We start from the raw sequence: 13,741 nt of genomic DNA, 5'->3' as shown, positions 1-13,741 counted from the left end.
TGGGCTTTGTTTTTGAGGCACTTTTGCGTGCCTGCGTGTGTATTTAATAGTCTGTGGTTTGACATTGACTGCCAGTTTATGCTTACCTATAGCATATCTAAGTATATTTATATTACAGTCGTGCACATAAATATACAGACAACAAAAACCTGTGTAATCTGGCCTACCCCTCACCCTTACCTCATCTATGTCTACGACGCCCCCGCCCACCACACCAGGCCAGGCCATTCGATTATCGTGTCACATTTTAATTACTCAAATTACAGCTCGGCTTTTAATGCCCAACGACTTACCGTTGCGCCCAACTTGTCAACACTTTCATGACATTTTGCGCTCATTAAACAACTCTTAAACTCACGCCCCCCCCAACCCAAAGCTCAGCAACTTTAAAGCCGTCACTACTTAAGTAAGATAAACAATTGACCCTAAGAAATGTTTTAAGGGCTGACAGAGGCTCTGGCTAATGAACTTATGAATTCATTGTAAGCTGCCAGGGGTTGCTTTCTTTATTAAGTATTTATAATAGTTTTTTTTTTATAAGTGTGAAGTATAGTTTACTTTACTTTCATTGAATTTGAGTAAACAACATAGTTTCTCTTTTCTTACTAAGCTTTGACGGCTTAAGACAACTCTCACAATTTTACTTTAAAGGTTGTAAAAATGATTCTACAATTCGATTGGGCGATGATTAGAAGTAACTCTATGCGTAACTCTAAAGTTTCAAGTGTGAAATTCTTTCATATGTTTTCCCCTATCAACTTTGTAATTTTTCAAAAGCTCTCTCCCCTATTCATTGATAACTTCACACACTCGATTCAATTATTCGTAGCTCAGATAACTTTGATGAAGTTATTAACTATATTACTTCAAAAAACACACGAAAAACTTCAGCAAGGATTAATCAAGGCATGCTATAACAACTTTGTTCGTGTGTCAGTGTGTATGTGTATGTGTAACCAATTTCCGAATTGAATTGAAGGGAACTGGCCTTGCAATTTCCGTTTGAAACGGGGGCGCATCAAACATTAATCGATGCGTATGCGTAATGGACAGTGCAAAGCCGCAAAGGGGCAGAGACACAGAAATCGATTTGAAATGCTTGCAACAATTGTTAAAGAATCAAATTGTGTTTGTGTGTGTGTGTGTGTGGGTGGGTGGGTTTTAAAATCATCAATATTTGTGGGTGGGGGTTGCGGACTGATAAAAAAAACATGAGCTGCGTTAGTCCCTCTTAATATGCTGAGATTGACGTCGATTATGCATTAGCGTTACGCACTATTTATAATGCGTCTTATTTTATTTTTATTTATTTTTTTTGTGCGTATCCTTTTTGCCTTGACGTCTTAGTGTCCTAATGAACGCCGTTGCTTTTTTAAAAGCGAACAGACGCTGGCTCCCGCTCCGGCATACGCCGCCATAAAAGCACAGCTGGCTGGCCGTATACGCAACATGCTGACATTGATTGATTATAAATCGGCATACATTGCAAATCCGAAAGCGTTCACAATAACAAAACTGTTTCTATTGCCGTTTGCTTATCCTTTGTGTACCGCCTGCCTGCCTGCATAGCCTGGGCACGCTGCGGTTGCCTTTTGTTTGGCCTGTGACAGCTTTTAATCTAGCCTAGCCCCCATAGTCAACAATAAAGCAACTAAAGTGCTAAGGCATATTTGAAAATCACTTTACTCTCGCTCTCGCTTTCGCTCGCTCTTTATATATATCTCTATATCTCTGTATATGCTGAGACTTTAGCCAGTTGTCATTTGAGTCTATTCTCTAATGGCTGTCCATTGTTTGTGGGGGGAGAGCTGGGGGCAAGGGTCTCGTCGCTAATGATGCGGTTGCTGTGGTCCAGCGTGACCGCAGCTTAGTGGGCGCACGCTGCGTATACGCTATGTGTGCACTTATAACAATTCAAAAACTGTGCAACATTGATGACACGTTTTGCTTGGCGTTTTCAATTGCTCTGTGCTGTGCTCTGCTCTGCTGTGTGCGACAAAGTTAAGAATCGACTTTATGTGCTAGTAGCAGTGACTGTCTGGCCTATATAGGTTGCTTGGCGCCATTTTACGTAGCAAAACAAAAGTTATGGCACAATTTTTGTAGCCCCAGCCACACACCCACAACCAGCAGCGAGCAGCGAGCTGTTCGCAGTGGGCAGGGAACAACTTGTAACAAGTGGGACATTTGCCAGTAGCTGTTGTTGTTGTTGATGTTGTTGCAATTGCAATCACAAAACAACAAACAGCAGCAGCAGTAGAAAAAACAAAAAGAATGTTAAGCAAGATTATTTTTCAGTTTTGTTTTTATTTTTATTTTTTCCGCTTGCGAGCCTTTTTGCCTTTTGCCTTACGGCTCTGCTTGCCTTGCCCCCTGTCCGAAGTTTTATGCGTAAATCGGCATAAGTATATGTGTACATAATACAATGCCGTACATAGTTTGGGGCGCCCCTCACTCCACGCCGTAGCACAACACAAATTTTCTATGATAATTTTAAGCAACAGCAACAATGGCCAAAACAAAACAAGGACAACAGCAACGACGACAACGACAACGACAAAAGGCAGCAGCCAAAGTCAATTACGTGGCGCTTTCACAAATCTTTGCGTAGGCATTTTCTTTCGGGGTTGATTTTCAGCCATTGCAAATTAATAGAGAATACACACACACACACACACATGGGCAACATTACTGCTGCTGTTGTTGTTGTTGTTGTTTCTGTTGCGTATGCCTCGCATAAAATGTAATGTCATAAGTGCTGAACCTAAAACACTTCGCTTAACATTTACCACTCATATCGTTGCCGTACTCGTTGTAATAGAAAAGTACCTACCCCGCCCCATCCCCTTCTCACATACACACGCTCTGTCCTCCCTGCGCTTAAAGCTAGTTTAGTGCCTGTTTGGGGTGCGGAGCCATACGGATTAGTTATGCTTTTGGTTTAACTTCTTGGAGTTGGAGTAGGGGCCGGAGTTGGGTCTAGGGCTGGGGATGCTGGCTTGTTTAATTCCCTGGTTATGCATGTATTTGTAGTTTCCTTTTGCTATTTAACTAAGTAAGTGTGCAAGTTGTAACTGTTGCTCTCGTGTCACAGTGCTGCTGCTGCTGCTGCTGCTCATTTGTTTGCGCCAAGTCAGCAACATCAACACAAACATTTCCGCATTTGCTCAACGAGCCAACACACTAACAAGTTCTGACAGGTTAACAGTTGTTGTTGTTGTTGCTGCTGCTGCTGCTACTGTTGCTGGTGTTTTGTTTAAAGCATACTTTCCAGCAAGTGAAGCATCTAATTGTGCAATAAGTTCATCGTCAGCTCGGGAAATCCTTCAGGCCTATACGCAATTTGTTCATGGCTGCTCTTGTTGCTTTTGTCGCAATGAATAGCCGGCTTAAGCTGCAGTACCCAAAAAATTAGGGGTGGCTAAAATTGTGGGCGCTTTGGGCCTGACAGTCGCATTAGTCTGTCTCTCTGTATGTGTGTGTGTGTGCCTTTCTTACGCGCCATAAAATTTAAAAGCGAGCAAAGCATTTTAGCTCTGGTGCAATTTATTAGGCCGGCTCATCGCGACGCGTAACAATTGCCTTCATCTGTTGATAAATCCTTGGCAAGGCACCAAGTAAATTGAAAATATATTGTGTGTCTGTCTGTGTGCGCTCCCTTTGCATCACAAGGTGGACTTTTGGCCAGGCTTAGAGCTTGTGCAGCCAACTGTGGCGCAGTTCTAATTATCCACGCACATGTCTCTGCCAATGTTCAAGACTTTGAGCTGGAGCTAGAACTCGAACTCGAGTTGGAGTTGGGGCTTTGCTGTGCTGCTGGCTTTAAGGCGCACACTTAGTGCCATTTTGGCGACAATGGCTGTTTGCTACTGAGGTATCGAGCGCGCTTCCGCTTCTGTCTTTTATGCAACTGCATTGGCCACCCGCTGTTAGCTGGTAGCGGCATTCAAAACAGGCAGCAACCAGCAGCAGGCAGCCAGCCAGCCAGCCAGGCAGGCAGTCAGCTACCAGCTTTAGCTCACCAGCTGTGCAGCTGCCTGCGCATCCGAAGTAGCACGAAAGTTATGAATTTTAAACATTTTGTGCCAGCACACAAAAAACAGAAAAAATACGCCCCTGCAGCCATATCCATATATATTCACATACAGTTTTGCCGTGCTCGGTGTCTTCTTTATAGCACACACACAAAATATCCACAAGCTCGCCTGGATTGGGCGCTTTACGTAAAAAGTACAAAACTGTTCCAACTTTATTATTAAATTTAAAAGAGTAAAACTCACACAAAAAATACTCGTCTTTTAGCTTCGCTTTGGAATCCATGTTGTATATATGCATATTTAGTTTAATTGGCGTGCCCCGACGTGCGCCATATATCCACGTCGGTTTGCAAGCATTTCCGGTATCTGTAATTGTTGAGGCCAATGGAATACATGGGATTGGAAGCTTTATAAAAGTGCAGTCCACGTCCGATTTTGATAATATAGCCATTGCTCAAGCTATAAATAAAAACCATACAAAAATTAATCTTATCAGCTCATAACTATTGCTGCTTACTAAATTTTGCGATCATGCAGTGTCTCCTCGTATTTAATAAAAAATGCTATCTTTCTGCGCTCCAGATCGGCCTTGATCTGGCCTATATTTGTTTTCTGTTGGTCCAAGTTCTTAGTATCCTCTTTGGTTATCAATCGTATGTACTTGAAGTTGGGGCAGTTGGTCACAGCTAGCTCCAGAAACCGTATGAGATTTTGAAACTACAAAATAAAACCATTCATTATCAACCAAACATTGATAGATTACATGTATAGCGTACCTGATAGTTCTGCGCCAAATAGGGCTCCTCCAGCATTATCTCTACGGTTTTACTGTCCATATACTTTCCAAATATTTGTTCGTAGTCATAGCCCACGTCATCTTCCTCAATTGATATGTGTGTGACCACTTCACCTAGGGAGAGCTTACCATTTACTCGCGCTTTTATTGCATCCGCACGATCCATATACTCTTTAATCCTTGTAAGAAATCCTTTGCGCTTTACCTCATCCGGTTCGTCTGTGACGAAAGTCATCAACATTGCAATGCCATTTTGGTATAATGTTTGCGCCTCCAAAATGCGTCCGCTCTGATCGCAGGACACAGCGCGGATCAACAGATCCTTAGCTTGTAATGCTGCACTCATGATAATTTATTTAAATTACTTTTCTGCCACACTGTATTCAGGTTTTATTTCTTAGTTAATGCAATTGTATATAGTTTGTTATTCTGTTGTGAAGCAATCAGCTGTTTAATGTGGCGGCAGCTATAAGCGCAAAAAATACCAAAAATATGCTGCATTGACTGATCGGTAAGATATTTATCGATAAGTCTAACAAAAGTAACGACTATGATAAAAACTTTAAGAAGTAAATTATAGAATATAGTTTTCAAAATTAAATTTCACCACCCAAATGTTAATTGGAATTTAGAACTCGTTACGCAGAAAGGCCGTTGGGCATTTGAATATCAGCTTGACTTTGACTGTTGTGCAAATCCAATGTCATAAATATTCACTTTTCGTTTTATGTTTATGCCACTTACAAGCAATTACCTGAAAACGAAAGCGTTTTATCGTCAGCCAACAGTCAGCAGCTCCGCCCACAGTTTGTCTCACGGCAACAGTGGACACTCGTAAAGAAATTGAATTTCACTAAGCCAAATATTAATTTATTTGTGTTTTCATTTCTTGCGCATTGGCAGGTGATTGACCACGGCCACGGCTACGAAGGGGGACGGTATTTGTATTTCGTGTGGCTTTAGGGGCCAGCGAGCATCCAATCGAAATCGAACTGCTAAACGTTTGTTGTTGCTGATGCGCGTGTTTTTTTTTCCTGTTTTTTCTTTTGGGTGACTGCTGTCCAGTATTTTTATTTATGTCATAAATTTTAAGCCATTTGGGAGCTGTGAACGCTGGAACGTGACGTCAACATTTGGGGAGTGGGCGAGCAAAATGCTCCAACATTTCCATTTTTTATACTTCGTTTGAATTCCTGATGTGGCGTTTTTGACAAATCCTAACGTATATATTAGTGGGCGTGGCATGTTAGATAGTGCTGTGCTAGTTTTACAAGGATTTTATAAAGTCAACAATTAGCTCGAGGGTAGCTTATGCTTATCAATACAAATAATATGCTTGTTGAACAACAACAATCGCGTCAAGTGTATTTTCCATTGCTAAGCAGTTGAGTGTAAAAAGAGCTACTCAATTGTCACGCTGGACTAACTTTTGTTTGGAATTAGCTGCATTGTGTCTTGTAAAACACAAATTCAAGAGGGCTACAGCTAAAGCCGTTCGGGCTTCAAGCCTAGAGCTCTTCCACATGTCAACCAATAATGCCTTCTGATGTGCCAAGCCACTTGCCTCGGGCAGAAGCCCAAAAGGCGGGGCAAGGGACAACAACAGGACAACAGGACAACAGGATCTCTGCTCTGCGCTACGCTACAGCTGCGCCAAAGTAGCAGAGGGAACTGGGGGGACCGTGGTTAGCTCATATTACGGGTATCTTGGCGCCAGCTTTTTATCGACGATTATTTTCCTTATTTCTCTGTATGTGTGTGTGTGTGTGTTTGTTTGTTAGTTTGTTGTTGTTGTTATTGCTGTGCGTTCAATATTTGCTTGCTACTGCTACAATTCTCTCGCTCTTAACAGTGCTTCCCTTTTTTTCCGCCACTTTTGCAGCCTTTCTCGTTGATTTTTATTTGTTTCTCTTTCAATTTATTTTGCCATTTCGTTTTCCTTTCTGCTGTCATTGTTGTTGTTGCCATTTTCATCGCTTTTATTACAAATACAAGCAAACATACACACACACACACACTCGCAACTGCTAAGACATGTGGGAAGCTCTAACATTGTGTGTCCTTCACAGCCGCTGTGCGTGTCTCTATCTCTAGCTCACTCTCACTATGTGTGTGTGTGTGTGCGTGTAAGTCTGTTTGTTTGCTGCTAAATGTGAGCTCAGCCCGCCACTCATTTATGTCGTCAATGTGCTAACGCTCCGCCTCCCAATGACAAACCCCCAACCCCCTCACACAACAGTTAATGCTGCTTCGCGTCACTCTTACGATTTACCCCGCTGCGATGCCCCCGCCACGTCCCGCTCGACCATGCGTTTGACTTGAGCTTGTTCGTTAACGTTCAGTTTTCCACTTGATGCTATTTATGTTTGCTTCCATTTTTCAAGAAGGATCAAAATTTATATTGGCTAAAAAGTCCCTCGAGAGCTTTCAGCTTGCCTCGCTCACACCCACACACATACACAAACACACACACATACACACACACTGTTACATATTTACAGTTGTAACAAATTGTAACACAATCGTAACTGTTTACTCTGGGGTTGCCAGCCCAAAAAATCATAACCTCATGAACTTTCCAAAGCAAATGCTTACGTGGAATCTAAGTAGCCAAGTCACCAGCCGACACCAGACTTCACACTCCCCAGCTCAACGCTATACGCTTCCTTTCGACAGGTCCTTTTTTTATTTTTTGCTGCTACGGTGTTCATCTAAAAAGGCCAGCAATTGAATTGAGCTGCAATTGTTTTGATTTTTTGGCCCCGGGTCCCTTGACTACACACACACACACACACACACACATACGAAAACATACTCACACACGATTATAGCATATATCCTGGGTATCCTTGGCTTTCTATTTATCGCCGCTCTTGCGTCAAGTGTGTGCGAAATGTAATAAACAATTGGCGCTGCTTTATTGCTGCAGCATCTCAATTTATATGAGCTGCCTTTAAGGTGTTGCTTTGACCGAAAGCTCCAGCGTCTTGCTGTGCTGATGTGCTGCTGCTTGCTGCTGTGTCCTGCGTGTTATGCTCCTGCGACTACAACAACGAGGTCTTTGTCTTGGCTTGCTTTTGTTGCGCGTCAGTTTCCAAATTAAGCACACAAATTGATGATGTTAACAATGACGATACGAAAATTGACTTGCTGCATGACTGGCAAACAAGTTTTTGGCGAAGCGGCGAAGGCCAAATGAAAATGGAAATGCTGATGGACTTGGCTTTGCCATTGAGGGTTTGCGTTTGCGTTTACGTTTTTCGAGGGTTTTTGCTAACTATTGCCAGCCATATTTCATATTTGGAGCAAAATGGCTTTAATGTTTTCACATTTGCTTTGTTGGCTTTGATGGACACACAACATTGACTACACACACATACACAGTTATGTGTGTATATATACGCACACATGCATGCAGTCAGTGACTGCCTCGACAAATCAATTGAAAACTGACAGTTGTGACTAAACGGCGCATATTTCCTTGACATCTGTATGGGAGTCTGTGCCTGTCAGTGTCTCCTGTGCATGTGTCTCTATGTATGTGTGTGTGTGTGTGTTTCATGCATATTTCTGTATTGGATTTCAGTCCATTACGCGCAGAGTTTGGGAATTGGATATTGGCTTTTATATGGTTATATAGATATGGCCAGGGCCTGTTGCCGCTACGCTTGTTTTTGTTTCTCTCTGTTTGTATGTGTGCGTGCGTGTGTCTGTCTGTGTGTATGCATTAACGAAAGACTCACGCAGTTGGCAGGAAAAATGTCAGAGGCTTGATTTATCCTGTCCAACGCTGCGTGTTTGGCCACAATCAATCGATTGCCGACCGGCTGTTTGTAACTGTCGTTTCAGGGCGTGCCTAGGCTCTGCACCCACAAAATATATACGCATATATATAGCCCACAAGGCAACCCAACCAAAACGTACGAAGCCCTAAGCAACAATCACGTATACGTATTCTATAGATATACATATGTATTCAACATTCAATTCAAAAAGCGTGTAGGCAACAGCTGAGCGCACAGCGCAATAATTAAAATCCGCTACGCGCCCTGTAATTAGTTCGTAGCTATAGTGTATAGTCGACGCTCTAGACCACTGCTACGACTAGCGTTCATATCCGGATCCTATATGCTATCTATTTTTATGGACATGTGCGTAAGCGATCCGTGCGAAAAATGGGCGCTTCGCGGCAATTACCTTCAAACTGAAACAGCTCCAACTAGATTCACCAGTTGCGATAAGCAAGGCCAAAACCATTTTCCAACTACTATATAAAGCGTGTGAGAGTGTGAGCGAGCGAGAGAGAGTGAGTGAGTGTGTGGGAGAGAGTTGTGTTCCGAGTACCCGCCTACGCACCTTTTGGCGTATCATGCAAATCAGTTTGGGTTGGCCAATGATTTCACACACATGCGTGCGGTCTGTTAAATTACGGCCCAGAATGCGAGCAGACAACACCTAAACTTTGACTGCCAACATGCATATAAAACGAGGGTAGCGGCTAAAGTATCTGTCTCTTGATTTTTGCATGGACGTAAACGGCTTGTTTTTAAAACGTTTGCTTAGAGTATAAGACTCTTCCTTTGTAGTTTTGGCAAACTTTTTTATTTATTTTATTTTTTTTTTCGCATTATTTTTCACCATAATCTCCTAAAATGTCTATAATCTCTTTTGAACAAGATTATATGAGAAGCTCTCGACGAAACTCTTAACCTCTATGCCTTGCTTTTGAAAATTGTAAATTAGGCCTTTTGCAACCTCCACTCTCTTAATTATTTATCAATTTAATTTACAGCCTTGTAGCGCACCTCGTTTTGTTTTGTAGACCCAGCTCTCTAGCTTGCAAGTCGCGCTGCATAGCGGAACTGGGCAAAGCTTTATCATTGCGTTTGCGTGAAATGCGAATCGGAACATCCGTTTTTAAATGCCAAGCATTTTCAGTTAGCACTGCATTGGTGCTAAGTCCTTAGTCCCTGGCCCCGGCACTTCAATATTGCCTGCCTGCTGCTTATGCAATTGTCGATTTGGGGGCTGGGACGACAGTCGTCATATGCTGGGGCCAATAGTTAAATTGAAAATTTCGAAAAGCAGCGCAGCGAAAGAGAAATAAGTCCAAAGCCAAATGCCATTTGTAGCTTATGTAATGCTTATATAATTTGGCCGCCACTTGAAGATTTATAAAAATTTCCTTAGCCACCAGCTACTGTTGAGCTTAGTGCTTAGAGCTTTGCGCATTAAGCCAGCTGGACGAAGACGTTTCATTATAAGGTAATGCGGTGGGGGTGCAAAGGGGATTGGGGATTGGGGACACTGCGCAGTGTGCAATGTAAATAAATGGATAGGAAGAAATCAACGTTAAAATAAATGACACTAAAACTGTAGAGACAATGTTGCTGTTTTTGGCCAACAATTTTGTTTCTCTTTTTTTCGTTTTCTGTTTCTTTTTTGCTTTGTTTTTATTTCTGGTTGCTACGCTTGGTGCTGGCCCGGCTCTTCAATTGGCTATTAAGCAAATTGATTCAGTTAAATTTATCTTAATGCAATCTACGCTCGCCCAAGCGTCCCACCAGCAACGACAGCAACAGCAACAGCAACAGCAGCGGCGACGGCGGCAGCGGCAGCCATCAGTTGCCTGTCTACAGTCAGTTCAGATAGTGCATAATTTGAAGGGCATAGTAAACAAGCCAACAATTCACGCGCTACAAAACAGCATAAAGATACTCGCACTTGTAGATACATCTACACATCTACGGCTCACATGCCAGCGAGCCAGGCAGGCGAAACAATAAGACAATCCAGGCCAGAGTCACAGCCGCAAACAAAATTCCCAATCCACAAAACCCATTGCCAATTTCAATGCCAATGCTAAAGCCGAACAAAGAGAGCGCGGGAGTGAGAAAGAGCGCGCATTAGTTCAGGCTGCCCGCGGGGGGAGCACAAAGAACAGGCAAAACAGGCGATGCCGCCTATAAAGCGCTCGAAGCGTGAAAAAAACAAGGGTGAATGGTGGAAAGTTACAGAAAAAAAGCATTAGAAAATATATCTGGCTTGGCTTAAAAAGCGCGCTGTTGATTGTTTTGCTGGATAACAGCCACGAGCTCGCACCCAAAAAAACATAGAGACCAAGCAGGCCAGGCGTAGACCCTGTTGCCCGACCAAAATGCCGTAGACTTTGGTTGTCGCCAGCGTATAATGGCAGCATGGCCTATCAAGCTCAATCCCCCTACGCTTTGCCGCATCCCTGCAGGCCAACTATCTTGACGCTGGGCTGTTTGCGTATGTGTGCCACTGGGCAATCTTTAGGACACAAGCTTACAGTAGCCATATAGCTAGCTAGCTAGGATAAATAAGCCATCGTCTTTTGGTATCGCCCTTGCCCTGCCATTTGATCGAAGTCATAAACAGAATTTTTGCCCTGCGATTGCCTCATAGGCAAATCATATAAATTATGCTCAAATGCGGTTGTTGTTGTACATATACACATATATATGTATGTGTGTTTGCTGCTTTTGGCTTTTAATAAGCATAAAAACTTATGATATGTGAAAATATGCGCAACAAACAACAAGCTACAATAATAATATAAGCAACAACAACAACAGTAGCAGCGGCAACAACACCAAACGGCCTTTGTTGTGCTGCTGCTGCTGCTGTTGCTGTGCCAAGTGAAAGTTTTGTTGACAATCGTTAGCAAGTGTAGCTGATTCGCTTATGTGCCACAATGTTGGCCTTTAATTTTTATGAATTTGTGCTTTATTGCTGTATTTGCGCAGAAAAGCATGCTATAAAATTTTAAATTCCACAAATTGAGCAATTTTCGAATTTGTGTTAAAGGCACTCTCATTTATATTCTTTATATTCTTCTTTTCATGCCATCAGTTTGCTTTCAAAAACTTTAAGCATTCCCTCTCAGTTGTTATCTTTTGCTTTCACATAATTTTTATTGATTTCTCTGGCGCAAACTTGAGCTGTCATTTCAATTGAATGACGTTTTCATTGACAGCTACTTATTCCAGCAATCTACTGCAAATCGCTCATTATGCTGCAAAAACTCTGACACTCCCACCCCCTCGTGCACCGCATCAGTTGAAATTTATTTTATTTCTCTGCATGCAAATAAAACGCAGCTTGCAATCATTTTTTTATATATATTTTTTCAGATTTTTATTTTTATTCACTATGTTTGTTCATGTTGTTGTTGGTTTTTTTTCTCATTCACTACGCAAGTTGTTTTTGCATTTGTTGCAATTTCAATTATTTTTCATTTTTTTGTATTTTTTTGTATAAATTTGTCATGTATTATGAAAATATAATATACTTATGTACGTTTATGATTTACAGAATGCTTGGCTTTTGTTATTCTTCTTCTTCTTTTGTTTGTTGTTGTTGTTCTTGTTGTTAGTAACTATGCAGTAAATTGCCATTTCTTGTTTATGTATATGTTTATGTATATATATTGCATGTGTGTGTGTATGTGTATAGGGATTTAATAATAATTATGTATGTATGTGCATATAATTGTTATGTATATATATATATTGACTCTTGCGATTATATAATTATACAAATCAATTTCATTATGTTACAAGTACAAAATATATATATGCTGCACTTGTTAGCATTTACTTTGTTGGAAACCACGCAACGAACTGAAGACTTTTCAATAATTGTTTTCATAGTTTTTTTTTTTTTGTATTTTGTTTAAATTCTTGGGTTTAGCATCAAATTGTCAACAACTTAGCATAAAAAACTACTGAAACGCGAAACGATTTGGTTTTTTTATGTGTAAATGTTTAATTGCTTGATTTACCTTTCTCTTCAAATTTAAATTGACCAGTTTGTAAATTGACTTATGTAGGCAGCTGGCAGTCGAGTCAAGCGCATACGTCACGTATGCGTAATATTTTGCTTTACATGCTTGTTACATTTGCTTGATTGACAGCGCCTGTGTGTATGTATTTGTGTGTGTGTGTGTGTGGGGTTTGTGTATGTACATGTCTGTCATATACATAATGCATATAGTTTATAGCCATATGGTTTATATTATTGCATAATTAACGCATTGCTTATTTTGTATATGTGTCTGTGTTGGTAATTGGTAAATGTTAAGTTGTATGCATATAATGCACATGTAATAAAAATACATAACTGTGCACATTATTTGTTTGCTTGTATGTCTGCCTGTTTAACTTAATTATTTCTTTTACTCTTAATATGTTTTTGTTTGTATAATATTTTTAGCTGTATTTTTTGTAATATTTTTTGTCATTTTAGTTCTAGGTACTGAATGCTTTTGCTGGCTTTACTAAAGTGCTGTTTGTTAAACATAGTACTAAATTGTAAGCTTAAAAGTTAAACGCACTCGTTTGTCTGTTCATGTTTTTGTTGTTGTTGCTGTTATTGCTCATAATAATTCAATACATAAGTATATGCAACGCTACGTTTTTTTTTGCTCTACCAAAAACTACAATTTTAGTGTTTTATGTAGTGTGTGCCAAATACAATTAAAAATATCTTTTAATTTCTACAGCAACTATGTTTGAATGTATCTGTGTTTCTGTAACTATCGCAACAACATAAGATGTGTGTGTGTATGTGTGTATTTTTGTATTTTATATAATGTTTCGTTGTATAAAGTACATCAATTGGTCTCGTCAAAAAAGCAGCATAAAATGTTGCGATAACAATATACATATATGCACGGTATTTATCGCTATCGATAACTAATAAACGTTATTGCTTAATCAATTCATTATGCCCAGGCTAAATTCAAAAATCGCTACGGCCTTGTTGGTTTAGCTTTTGCTTTATGGGTATTAAGTATATTGCTTCTTTGTTTCAACTAAAAGCTATATATGTATATGTATATATAGTTTGTATGTATATAAGTGTATAGTGCCATAAATATTTT

General features: G+C 40.6%; 2 protein-coding genes across 2 annotated transcripts in view; one reads left to right on the top strand and one right to left on the bottom strand.

Moving 5' to 3' along the window:
- Positions 1 to 4,244: 4,244 nt before the first annotated feature.
- Positions 4,245 to 5,251, bottom strand: LOC108598421 (MIT domain-containing protein 1). Its single transcript, XM_017985048.2, has 3 exons — positions 4,814 to 5,251; positions 4,555 to 4,754; positions 4,245 to 4,496 (listed from the first exon to the last, which is right to left on the bottom strand). The coding sequence occupies exons 1-3, from the start codon at positions 5,177 to 5,179 to the stop codon at positions 4,343 to 4,345; spliced, it is 720 nt and encodes a 239-aa protein (XP_017840537.1). The 5' UTR covers positions 5,180 to 5,251; the 3' UTR covers positions 4,245 to 4,342.
- Positions 5,252 to 12,368: 7,117 nt separating this feature from the next.
- LOC108599870 (protein snail) overlaps positions 12,369 to 13,741 on the top strand; it is a 30,435-nt gene continuing 29,062 nt past the window's right edge. The window contains exon 1 of the mRNA XM_017987022.2: positions 12,369 to 12,499. Coding sequence (XP_017842511.1) covers positions 12,410 to 12,499 — 90 coding nt within the window. The 5' untranslated portion in view covers positions 12,369 to 12,409. The remainder of the gene's footprint in view (positions 12,500 to 13,741) is intronic.

This window comes from Drosophila busckii, chromosome 3L (genome assembly GCF_011750605.1).
Source record: "Drosophila busckii strain San Diego stock center, stock number 13000-0081.31 chromosome 3L, ASM1175060v1, whole genome shotgun sequence".
Taxonomy (NCBI): domain Eukaryota; kingdom Metazoa; phylum Arthropoda; class Insecta; order Diptera; family Drosophilidae; genus Drosophila; species Drosophila busckii.
The sequence above is the reverse complement of the archived record's forward strand: the minus strand, read 5'-3'. Positions and strand labels throughout refer to the sequence as shown.